This window comes from Xenopus laevis, chromosome 8S, assembly GCF_017654675.1.
Source record: "Xenopus laevis strain J_2021 chromosome 8S, Xenopus_laevis_v10.1, whole genome shotgun sequence".
In the NCBI taxonomy this organism is placed as follows: Eukaryota; Metazoa; Chordata; class Amphibia; order Anura; family Pipidae; genus Xenopus; species Xenopus laevis.
Window position 1 is genome coordinate 95975532 of NC_054386.1, and position 13149 is coordinate 95988680.

The following is a 13149-nucleotide window of genomic DNA, read 5'->3' on the forward strand; positions in this document are numbered from 1 at the left end:
GTGGCGTAGATCCAGTCTCCAATGTGGCGTAGCAAAGATGTCTCATTATAGTCTCTCACATTTGGGAAGTGTATGCCTCCATTTATTTTAGGATGTTGGAGTTTGAACAAGGCTATCTGTGCTCTTTCCCTCTCCCCAAATAAACGTTATGAATATTTTGTTTATTCGTTTTTGATCTGATTGTTTTAAGTAGTAAGGTAACATCTGGATTTTATATAAAAGCTTAGGAAAGTATACCATTTTAATAAGGAGAGACTATGGGGCACATTTACTTAACCCTCGATATTCGATCATCCAAGTTATATCCTTCGACTTCGAATATCGAAGTCAAAGGATTTAGCGCAAATACTTCGATTGAATGATCAAAGGAAAAATCGTTCGATCGAACGATTAAATCCTTAGAATCGAAGGATTTTAATCCATCGATCAAAGGATTTTCCTTCGATCAGAAAACGCTTTGCAAACTTATGGGGAAGGTCCCCATAGGCTAACATTGAAGCTCAGTAGGTTTAAAGTGACAAAGTAGGTAGTCGAAGTTTTTTTTAAAGAGACAGTACTTCGACTATCGAATGGTCAAATAGTCGAACGATTTTTAGTTTGAATCGTTTGATTCGAAGGTCGAAGTAGCCTATTTGATGGTCGAAGTACCCAAAAAAAACCTTTGAAATTCAAAGTTATATTACTTCGAATACTTCACTCGAGCTTAGTAAATGTGCCCCTTAGTGTTTTCCAATTTGCTAGGTCATTCTGGATATCGGATATGGTTTGACTTATATTTAGTTTGTAAGTGTCCGTATGGTGGTTCGTGAATTTGATACCTAGATAGGTAAAGTGGTGTTGTCCTTTTTTAAAAGGGATGTCTTGTGTCCAGTCTGTGGGTATGGTATGTTTTAGTTTGATGGCTTCTGATTTATCATAGTTTATTTTTAGGCCTGAGAATGTAGCATATCTATTGATAGTTTCCATAATGACAGGAATATCTTGGTTTGGTTTGTTTATAAATAGGAAAATATCATCTGCGAATGCTATTATTTTATAATGTGTTTGTCCTATGGTAAGACCATGATATTTGTGGTTTTGAGCCAGGTGCCTAAGTAACGGATCTAGTGCTATGTTGAAAAAGAGAGGGGACAGGGGACAGCCTTGTCTGGTCCCTTTTCTTATGGGGAATCTATCAGAGTTTATGTTATTTACTCTGAGAAAAGCTGATGGGGAAGTGTATAGGTTACAAATTCGTTTTAATAGTTGATGAACGAAGTGTTGAAATTTGCTGGAGGAGCACTTTTAATGGAACTTCTGGGTTTTTTTTTTAAGCCAGGCTGTATGAATTTTTTGTACCTTTTGGCCCTCTTGTGCTGCAGTTTTGTAACACATCAAAATACCAAAGGCAAAACTCAAAACAGCAGCAGCTATAATTATTCCATATCTTCCAGCATGAGATCGAGAGGGAAATTCTGCATCTGAAATAACAAAAAAAATTATATATAGTGAATAAATGACCTCTTATTGTAAAATATAAGGATATTATAAGTCACTGAGGAGTTGCATGACCATATAAAAGCAAAAGGCCGAAGGAGTTCCATGACCTGTATTATACAGGTCATGGAACCTAAGGTTACTTCTAATATACTCATTTTCCAGCAGGGGGAACTTTATTTATTATAATACACAGGTTTTAGTGAGACAAAAACGACATCAATAAGCTCAGTTTATAGCTCATGACATCACTAAGAGCCGTTTATATGGATGTTATTCACAGGATATTCATGGCTTTTGTGTATTATATATATATATATATATATATATATATATATATATATATATATACACACACACACACACACACACACACACACACTTGCATTGAAGGTTAAGTGGCAGATGCTTAGACTTGCCCAAGTGGTGTGTGCAGTGTAAATATATATAAAATAGGATTATTATTAGAAAATGATAAGAAATGTCTCTGCACATCTGTCTCTGCTCAATATATTGCTGAGCACTTCAAAAACAAAATTGACACTATCAGAAGGGACATTACACTACTCAACCCCCCTAGACTTCCACCACCCTCCCTCCACACTCCCCAGTCCCTCCTGTGCTCCTTCACCCCTGTCACTGATGAGGAAGTCTCAAAGCTTCTGGCCTCTTCTCACCTTACCACCTGCCCGCTTGATCCAATTCCCTCAAAACTTCTCCGCAATACCAATCCGTGTCTAATCAAAGCCTTAACTCACCTATTTAATCTTTCCCTCTCAACTGGACTGTTTCCTTCTCAACTAAAACATGCTCTTGTCACCCCCATTCTGAAAAAACCCTCTCTTGATCCCTCCAATCTTAACAACCTCCGACCTATCTCTCTGCTACCTTTCATCTCTAAACTACTTGAGCGCCTAGTCTACATCCGACTTACCTCATTCCTCTCTGACAATAACCTGCTGGACCCCCTACAATCTGGTTTTAAGCCACAACACTCCACGGAAACTGCCCTGACTCGACTAACTAATGACCTTTTAACCGCTAAAGCCAACAATCACTTCTCACTACTAATACTGCTTGATCTCTCAGCCGCATTTGACACTGTAGATCACCCTCTCCTCCTCCAGTCCCTCCAGTCACTTGGCCTTCGTGACACAGCCCTGTCCTGGTTCTCTTCTTACATCACCAATCGTTCCTTCAGTGTCTCCTACAATGGAGTAGCATCTTCTCCCCTACCTCTTTCTGTTGGAGTTCCTCAAGGCTCTGTCCTGGGACCATTACTATTCTCCCTCTATACTTCCTCCCTTGGCAAATTAATAAATTCTTATGGTTTCCACTACCACCTCTATGCTGACGATACTCAGATCTATCTCTCATCTCCTGATCTCAACCCAGAACTCCTAACTCGCGTCTCCTCCTGCCTGTCCGCTATCTCTACCTGGATGTCACAACGCTACCTTAAATTAAACCTCTCTAAAACCGAAATGGTTCTCTTTACACCAGTAGCATCCCCGAAGTATCCATCATAGTTAACAATTCCACTATCACCCCCTCTCCCCAGGCCCGGTGCCTTGGGGTTATCCTAGATTCTGCCCTTTCATTCACTCCTCATATCCAGTCACTTATTAAATCTTGTCACTTCCACCTAAAGAACATATCCAAAATACGATCATTTATCACCCAAGACGCTGCCAAAATTCTTATTCACTCTCTCATCATATCGCGTCTAGACTACTGTAACTCTCTTTTAATTGGCCTCCCCCTCCAGAGACTGTCACCTCTCCAGTCCATAATGAACACTGCTGCGAGGCTCATACACCTCAGCAACCGCTCCTCCTCTGCCTCGCCATTCTGTCAATCCCTGCACTGGCTTCCGTTACCTTTCAGAATCAAATTCAAATTAATGACACTGACTTTCAAAGCACTTCATAACTCTGCCCCACCCTACATCTCTGAACTCATCTCTATATACTCACCCACTCGCTTACTACGCTCCTCTACTGACCTGCTACTCAACTCTTCTCTCATTACCTCCTCACATGCTCGCATTCAAGACTTTGCAAGGGCTGCACCCCTCCTCTGGAACGCTCTCCCACGGTCTGTCCGACTTTCTCCCAACCTTTCTACTTTCAAGAAATCTCTGAAAACGCACTTCTTTCGAGAAGCCTACCCTCACTCTGCTTAACTACCAAACGCAATACCACATTTCTCACCCACTCAATTCGATCTTGCCCACTCCCACACCTTGTGTATTACTCCCTTCCCTTTAGACTGTATGCCTATGCATAGGGCCTTCCTCACCTTTTTGTACCTGTATTGATTGTGATGTTTGTTACTCCATATATTCTATGTATGTAATTCATGTGATGTAGTTGTATAATCACATTTACTTTACAGTGCTACGCAATATGTTGGCGCTATATAAATACATGTTAATAATATAAATACATGTTAATAATAATGTAATTTAGAATATTACTTGTGTCCTACAGCAATACATGGGGCTGCTGGGGACTTGTCTGTAGTACATGAGAAAGTCACACAATTTATGACAAAACAGCATCTACCAACTCACCTGGGCGCCTGTTCTCAACACTACTCTCACTGGCTGGATCTAAGAAATTGAGAGAAACAATCATTTTACAAACACATTTACACAACGGTACAAATAACATTATTTCACATATTTCTGCAAAATTAAAGGAGCGTCTCAATTTGAAATAAATATTTAGCAAATAGAAGGATTTCCGGACAACTTGCAGTTGGCCTTTATTGTTTGTAGTTTCTTTGAACGACTTAGCCTATTGTTTTGAGTCTCTCCACTTTGGAACTGACGCAGGCAATGAGGGTGAAGAGAGATAGTGACAGGATGGGGGGGGGGGGCTGGGAGAGGGGATTGGGAATGACTGGAGACAAATGGCTGCTTGTCTTATATCAGTTTATAGGGACTCTATGGATGCAATATAATACATGAGAAATTAACAAAAACTGCCACAGAAAAGCACAACTCCAACTCACCTGGGAGTGTGAGGTTATAGCGAGAGTCTAGTTACTGTCTCTTACCTGGGAGTGTGAGATTATAGTGAGAGAGTCTAGTTATTGTCTCTTACCTGGGAGTGTGAGGTTATAGTGAGAGAGTCTAGTTACTGTCCCTTACCTGGGAGTGTGAGGTTATAGTGAGAGAGTCTAGTTACTGTCTCTTACCTGGGAGTGTGAGGTTATAGTGAGAGAGTCTAGTTACTGTCTCTTACCTGGGAGTGTGAGGTTATAGCGAGAGTGTTGTTACGGTCTCTTACCTGGGAGTGTGAGGTTATAGCGAGAGTGTTGTTACGGTCTCTTACCTGGGAGTGTGAGGTTATAGTGAGAGAGTCTAGTTACTGTCTCTTACCTGGGAGTGTGAGGTTATAGTGAGAGTCTAGTTACTGTCTCTTACCTGGGAGTGTGAAGTTATAGTGAGGTCTAGTTACTGTCTCTTACCTGGGAGTGTGAGGTTATAGCGAGAGTCTAGTTACTGTCTCTTACCTGGGAGTGTGAGGTTATAGCGAGAGTGTTGTTACGGTCTCTTACCTGGGAGTGTGAGGTTATAGCGAGAGTCTAGTTACTGTCTCTTACCTGGGAGTGTGAGGTTATAGCGAGAGTGTTGTTACGGTCTCTTACCTGGGAGTGTGAGGTTATAGTGAGCGCTGGTGAGACTGACTGGGTTGGAGACAAGGACAGTGAATGTGCCAGTGTCAGTACTGGGTACAGTGAGAGTCTTGTTACTGTCACTCAGCTGGTGTCTCTCAGGCAGGGCTCCTCCATTCCACGTCCACTGAACTGTGGCCTCCTCTCCATTGTAGGAAACACTCAGAGCCACAGTCTTCCCCAAATCACTACGGGTGGCATTTATGTTGGTCACAGAAACTGGGTCTGAGAAAAATTTAATGAAATATAATGTTACACATGCCTCTGCTTCTAACATAGTTTAAGAGGATTCTGTCATGGGAATTTTTTTTCTTCAAAACACATCAGTTAATAGTGCTGCTCCAGCAGAATTCTGCAAATCTGACATGGGGCTAGACAAATTGTCAATTTCCAAGCTGCCCTCAGTCATGTGACTTGTGCTCTGATAAACTTCAGTCACTCTTTACTGCTGTACTGCAAGTTGGAGTGATATCACCCCCTCCCTTTCCCCCCAACAGAACAATGGGAAGGTAACCAGATAACAGCTCCCTAACACAAGATAACAGCTGCCTGGTAGATCTATGAATAGTAAAATCCAGGTCCCACTGAGACACATTCAGTTACATTGAGTAGGAGAAACAACAGCCTGCCAGAAAGCAGTTCCATCCTAAAGTGCTGGCTCTTTCTGAAAGCACATGACCAGACAAAATGACCGGAGATGCACCTACACACCAATATTACAACTAAAAAAATACACTTGCTGGTTCAGGAATGAAATTTTATATTGTAGAGTGAATTATTTGCAGTGTAAACGGTGTAATTTAGAAAAAAAAAATATAGAAACATAAAAATAATGACAAAATCCCTTTAACAAATCTCTGCAATTATAGGGGCAACTCAGGGCCGCCGTTAGAAATCACGGGGCCCCATACAACAACATTTTTGGGGCCCACTCCACACCACAGTTAAAAGACCACACAGACATCAGCGCTAAAAAAGGCAACCCCCCCCACAAGTTATAAAAATCTATTGGGGACCAGGGCCCTCCTATAAGTTTTTCGAAAAAAAAAGCATTGGTGCCAGAGGGCCCCTTACAAGTTAAAAAAAAAATAGGGCCCCAAAGAACATTTTTTTTAAAAAAAACTTTGGCACCAGGGCCCCCCTTACAAAGTTAAAAAACAATTAGGGCCCAAAAGAATATTTTCTAAAAAACCATTGATGGCAGGGGCCTATAGAGTATTAAAATAATACATTGCTGGCCAGGGGATTAAAAAAAAACAAAAAAAAAACACACATTGGTGTTCAGAGGAATTGAACTCATGGCTTCAGGTCTTTTCGCCACTTCTGGACTTCGGCTGTTAGGCTTTTTCGGCACTTCCGCATTTCGGCTGTTCGGGACTTTGGAAGGAGGCGGCACGGCTTTGGCATTGTCAAGGGGGGCCCTATAAGGAAGCTGACTCCCCCTGTTCCCTGGGCCCCCCTGCAACCAATGTCTGCTTCCTCTATAGCAACACCACTGCTTCCTGTGTAACATAAGCCTTACACACAGGCTTTCTCACTGCATGGAGGTGGGAGTCTGACAGGTGTAGGTGATATTTTGTGACTCACCCAATACCAGCAGTGTGGGATACACTATGCAGCACCCTGGTCACTGCCCTAGCAGAGCATATCCTACTTCAGTGATTGTTGCATCTCTTTATTTTCCATTAATGTGTAAGAATTAACTTACAATGACCCTGGACAAGTGGGAAGCAGATCCCACTTACACTGCTGCTTTATCTGACTTTACATTTCATTACTACACCAAGCAGATCACTTACGTATGATCAAGTAGGTTGTGTATTTGAACTGCACGACTTTCATGAGCTCCTGATATTCCAATACATATTTACCGGAGTCATATTTCTGGGCATTGGTTATAGTGCAGCAGCCAGTAGATTGGTTCAACTGAAGTCTCTGTCTGTAAGTGCCATAAATCTGCAGGTGCCGGTCCATGCAAGAGAAGTCCATGACCCGTTCCTTGGAAGCTCTTTCGAGGAAATAAACTGTTGGTTTCTCACATGGGAAGTCACAGATCTCTATGTTTGATGCCACAGCCACTAGCAGAGTCTTTCCAGCGACCAATTGGGACCCCAAGGTGCACAGGAGAACTGAAGGAACAGAACAATAACAATTATAGCCAAGGGTACCAAAGTACTCATACATCCCTTAAGGTGGCCCTACACTCAACAATATCATTGTATGACACTGATTTTTGTACCATATTCAGCGTGTGTATGGTGGGAGACGACTGATAGCAGAAGACTTGGATATTGGTCGGCTTGTTGATGGGGCCATGTGGAAAATTTTGATTGGGCACCTTTGAAGGCATCTGAACATCGGCCATTGTTAGTGCTGAATCGTCAGATACAGGTAGAATTGTATTGTTTCTCCCTGTATATCTGACGATTCAGCTCTTAAGAGCAATACAATGAACTGCAGGTAGTAGTAGTACAGTACTTAACTGCCTGATCTAATCAGTATCTGTATGGCTGCCATTCCTTCCCTCATAGTCGGCAGTCAGCCAATTCCCTTAAAGGGGATGTAAAGGCTTCCAATTATGTTAAGGGATTCTAATAGAATTCCTAAAACAACTTTCAACTTTCCAATATACATGCTTTCGTTTGTTTTACCTCCCAACCGTTTTTCGGGGAACAGTCCAGATTTTGACAGTATACCAACATCCCACATGAAGATGGTATTGCAGCCTGCCAACACTTCCTAGAAAAAAATCATATGCCCACAGTACCAACTCTACAACTGATCAGATTTATACTGACACACAACTACTTCTCTTTAGGGGATGCCATATACCTCCAACCAGGGCCGCCATCATGGGGGGACAGGGGGGAGAGTTGTAGGGGTCCCGAGGGTAAGGGGGGCCCGGCCACACTGCACTTACTCGATTATCCGGGCCCCCCTGCTTTCTGAGAGCTGCCAACTTCGGGAAGGCAGGGCAGGAGCATAGGGGGGAGGTATCTTCTGTCCATTAATTTCCCTTATTGGTCACAGAGTTTAAGTCCCGGCTGAGCTGCTCAGGGATTGGAGCTGAGGTTTGAACTTCCCCTCCAGCTCATCCAATCACCATACAGCATTAAAGGGACTTGAAATTCTGTGACCAATAAGGGAAGAAAATGCTGTCACTGGAAGAAGATGCAGCCACCTGTGCTCCCCTCCTCCCTTCCGAAGTTGGCAGCTCACTTACAGCTGGTGGGCCACACTAATGAAGTAAGTGCAACATGGCAGGGCCCCCCTAAAGGTAACCCTTTGTGGTTCCTGTTGTGTGGTGGGGCCCTGGGCACCAATTTTTTTTAAACTTCTGGGGGGGGGGCAAGTTTTTTTTATAATCCGTTTAAGGGGGGCCCTGGCCACCAATGTTCTTATAACGTGGGAGGGGGCCACAATTTTTTTTTTTTTTTACACCATGTGGGGTCCTAGCCACCAATATTTTTTAATGGGGGGCCCTGATCACAAATGTTTTTTATGGGGGGCCCTGACCACCAATATTCGTTTTTTTTTACTGTGTGGTGGGGGGTGGACCTGTGGGGTGGGGAGGGCGGACTTGTAGGTGGGGCTTGTAGTGGGCGCAGCCCAGGGGGCCCAGGAAATCTTTTCGTATGCGGCCCTGTGATTTCTGATGGCGGCCCTGCCTCCAACTGATGGGAAGTGCTATGAGAAGGAAAATGGCACCTCAGTATCTATTTATGGCCCAGTAAGAGAAAAAAATTCCTGGCTTCCTGCTACACCAGGCTCTTAACCTATTTACGGTATATAGATGACATACTTATCATATGGACAACATCAGAAAAAGAACTATTGGCATTCCACCAAAGATTTAACCAATTCCACCCCACCATCAACCTTACCCTTAACCACTCTTACTCACACATCAACTTCTTGGATACAACCAACAACCATCTACATCAAAAATGGAACCATACAAACATCCCTATACCAAAAACCTACAGGCCGTCCTGCATATCTTATGTGGGACAGTTTTCATCCTCATCACATAAAAAAATCGATTGTGTTTAGCCAGGCTCTGAGATACAACCGGATTTGCTAAAAACATTAATGCCAGAAATAAACATTGCCATTCCTTACGGAAAACTTTTGTTAATCAGGGATACCATGCGCAGGTTATTGATGATCAAATCCACAGAGCAACTCAAATAAACAGAGACACACTCTTGAATTACAAAGAATTCTTGTAAGTAGTCAAGGAAGTTGTCAGGAGAGAGAAAGATGCTGCTCTGATGTTCTTCTGCTTAGGAAAGATGTGAGAGAGGTTTCTCATTTTATTCCTAACCAGAAGAACATCAGCCTCTTTCTTTCTCCTGACAACTTCCTTGACTACTTGGTGGTCAGACTGGTGGGAAACTGACCAGCAGGTGGCGCTGTTGTAACACAATTCATTCATATTAACAGTACATGTATCCCTTAATATCCTGCAATTAAAAGAAAATAAATAATGAATGTACATTGCAGAAGTGCTTAGAATAGCACTCTCATCAATTTTACATTCAGTTATTTTTAAGCTTTACTTATCCTTTAACACATTAAGACAGGGCCTTAATTTAGGGTCAGGTTTCATATGACACTATGTGACCTGACTGAATCCAGACTCCTGGACTATTTACAACCCACCCTAATTCATTGTATTATCTCTACATTTGATCTCTATCTCTCTGTAACGACCTAATTTATTGCCCATGAATCCCTGTCACTGATCTAACAGAATATATGCTGTGCCTTTCCAGCTTTCATTTGTATTTTGCCTGAAAAAAGGGGCTTCGGTGCTCCGAAAGCTTGCAATCTATTTTTTTTTATTGTTAGCCAATATAGGTATCACTTCTCCAATACTTTTTGTATTTGATTTTTTTATTTATTTGTGGGTTTGTTACTGAAATGTCCTGACTTTCTCTTTGATCTTCTGCACTGAACAGCAGAAAAAGTTTCTTCAGATACTTTTGAAGAGACGTAGGTTTTGTTCTTATTGAAAAATCAGCAGGGGTTTTTGCTGCAGCCTCCGCCTCTTTCTGTGTACAGCAGCAGCAGCCAATCAGAGGCAAGCAAGCTCGTATTCTCTGTTCCGATTGGCTCTGGTGTAGTTATGGACAGCCAGTGATTGCCTAAGCTTCTAAGCTGAATGAAGTTGCCTTTTGAACACACCCACCCAGCCCTTTCCCTTCTCACCAGTAAGAATAAAGTAAACCGTGTATAGTGGAAAGTTGCTTGAAAGTGATTGGTCTTTCTCCTATGACACACCCTGTGTGATTACAGGACATAGAGAGGTAAAATGAAAGCAAGGAATGGGTTAATGAGCACAAAACTCCCCCCATGTGACTGCAGGTCACTGTAGGTCCCGTGTAAATAAGTGACAGGAGGGAAGTCACACACACAGAACCAGGAGATAATGTTCCACCAGCGGATCTCACACTCCCCCCACAAGTAACACCACTACTGGCGGCCCCTCAGCTGTCACTCACCCGCTATAAAGGAATTCATCTTTCTTCTCTTCCAGCGCTTGTCCCAGGGAGAGAGAGAGACACAGCATGGGAGCCGGTTACGGGATACTTGGATCCAGGCCCACGCCCACAACGTGTTTCAGAAACTCACGAGTATGAGAGGCTGCGGCGCTTCTTATCCCCATTCAGTAGTGAGCAAGTGAGTGTGCGGGAGAATAAGAGCGTGACAGACATTAGACGCGGACACAACCGCCGGGAAATGAGACGCTTGAGATTAAACACCGCTACCCTGAGTCTGTCACACACGGACACGCCCCTTAGAGATGCTCAACGTGGGAACGGCGGAGACACGCCCATAAGGCAATGTGACAGCAGTTTTGTTCGTGACTGTGTTTCCGTATGACTCCCGAGCTGTGGGACCGAGTCTATAATCTATAATGAATTTACATTACCTGACTGACATTCATTACATTTAATACTTCTGAATATTCAACAAACGAAACTATTTACATCGTGTGTAGCTCCTCCCACAGGGGGTGTTCCTGTCGCTCTTAGTCCCCTCCCAATAAAGAGGCGGAACCCATGAGGAATAACAAACAGTGAGACACAGGAAGGTCTAGCAGGGATATTAACCCTTTAAATGCCAGCCGTTTTTGAAACATTTTGTGCTCTCTCACTTTAGGGGCATTTTCTGAGGGGAAACCTATAGTTTACCTAGGAAAACTATACATTGTTTTTTTCGGTAGAAACTGAGCTTTCTAAATCTGCCTGAGTTTTCATGTATTTCCACCTGTGCAAAAAAATTTATAGTGCTAAATACCAAAAAAAAATGAAAAATTACCATTTTTCATCGTATATCAATTTATACCAGAAAAATATTTCATTTTAGGGATGAAAATCCAACTGATTTGGAAAGCCTTATGTCTCTCGAACGTGCCAATACCAGATATGTATAGTTTTAGGGAGATTTAGGATTTCTGTACAGCAAAAACTCCCGGCAGTATATTACCGAATTTTGAAAGCACTAAGGCAGAAAACGGCATGCTTTAGATTCCAAGGCAAAAAATCCTGAAACCGTAAGTTTACCCCAGAAAACCATACATTTTTGAAAAGTACACATTCTGCCGATTACAAAATGGGTAACTATGTCTCTCTACTCCCAACTACCAAACATAAAAGCTTGTCTGAACATAGCGGTTTTTCAACAAAAAATTCAAAATTCTGAAAAATCATTTCAAAGGTTTTATTTTGCTGCTCCGCATATCCCAAACTATATTAGGTACCAAGAAAAAGCACCTGAAATATGATTGCCAGGGGTCCACTGAACAGTTTGATTCCCATTATGCATAGGTTTACCAAAGTATCTGGCATTTAGAGACACCAATATGTAGTTAGCACATCCAAATTGTTCAGGACTTTACTTCAGCTACTGAGAAATCAACACATTGACTGCATTTTTTGTGGGGTAAAAACACAGAAATATATGTTTACCCCCCAAACCCATATATTTTTGGAAAGTACACATTCTACTGAATCTAAAATGGGTACCCATGCCTTTCTGCTCCAAACTACTGAGTCGCAAGGCTTTCCCAAAATTGTCGGTTTTGGTGAAATATCTGAAAATTTCCTCAAACCTTCAACTTCCCAGCACCATATCGCCCATTTATCATTACGTACTAAGAAAAAGCACCCTAAATATGATTGCCAGGGTTCCTCTGAACATTTTGGTGGTCATTGTTCATAAGTTTACCAAAGTATCTGGCATTTAGAGGCCCCAAAATGAAGTTAGCGCATACAAACAGTCCCGTGCGTAACTTCAGCTAATGAAAGATCAACACATTGACTGCAGTTTTGTGGGGTAAAAACACAGAAATATATGTTTACCCCCCAAAACCCATATATTTTTGGAAAGTACACATTCTACCGAATCTAAAATGGGTACCCATGCCTTTCTGCTCCAAACTACTGAGTCGCAAGGCTTTCCCACAATTGTCGGTTTTGGTGAAATATCTGAAAATTGCCTCAAAGCTTCAACTTCCCAGCACCATATCACCCATGTATCGTTATGCACCAAGAAAAAGCACCCTAAATATGATTGCCAGGGTTCCTCCAAACAGTTTGGTGGCCATTGTTCATAGGTTTACCAAAGTATCTGGCATTTAGAGGCCTCAAAATGAAGTTAGCGCATACAAATAGTCCTGTGGGTAACTTCATCTAATGAAAAATCAACACATTGACTGCATTTTTGTGGGGTAAAAACACAGAAATATATGTTTACCCCCCAAACCCATATATTTTTGGAAAGTACACATTCTACTGAATCTAAAATGGGTACCCATGCCTTTCTGCTCCAAACTACTGAGTCGCAAGGCTTTGCCAAAGTTGTCGGTTTTGGTGAAATATCTGAAAATTGCCTCAAAGCTTCAACTTCCCAGCACAATATCACCCATGTGTCATTACGTACTAAGAAAAAGCACCCTAAATATGATTGCCAGGGTTCCTC

At 42.2% G+C, this 13149-nt stretch overlaps 1 protein-coding gene across 2 annotated transcripts; it reads right to left on the reverse strand.

The window, feature by feature from the left end:
- Positions 1 to 658: 658 nt before the first annotated feature.
- Positions 659 to 11003, reverse strand: LOC108700601. Of its 2 annotated transcripts, XM_041574445.1 has the most exons (5): positions 10668 to 11003; positions 6960 to 7289; positions 5134 to 5385; positions 4052 to 4090; positions 659 to 1460 (listed from the first exon to the last, which is right to left on the reverse strand). In XM_041574445.1, exons 1-5 carry the CDS (start codon positions 10684 to 10686, stop codon positions 1285 to 1287), a joined length of 816 nt encoding a protein of 271 aa, XP_041430379.1. In that variant the 5' UTR covers positions 10687 to 11003; the 3' UTR covers positions 659 to 1284. The 2 variants fall into 2 exon arrangements, with proteins under 2 accessions (XP_041430379.1, XP_041430380.1); XM_041574446.1 differs by lacking the exon at positions 4052 to 4090 and having other exon boundaries at positions 660 to 1460; positions 10668 to 11001.
- Between the last annotated feature and the right edge of the window lie 2146 nt (positions 11004 to 13149).

What these genes read in the sequence shown, in the direction of transcription:
- LOC108700601 (XM_041574445.1), bottom strand. An exon ending in CACAACCTACTTGATCATAC is followed by an intron (nt 5,386 to 6,959) that starts GTAAGTGATCTG and finishes AATTTTTCTCAG; the next exon opens with ACCCAGTTTCTGTGACCAAC. An exon ending in TGTTGAGAACAGGCGCCCAG is followed by an intron (nt 1,461 to 4,051) that starts GTGAGTTGGTAG and finishes TTGTTATTTCAG; the next exon opens with ATGCAGAATTTCCCTCTCGA.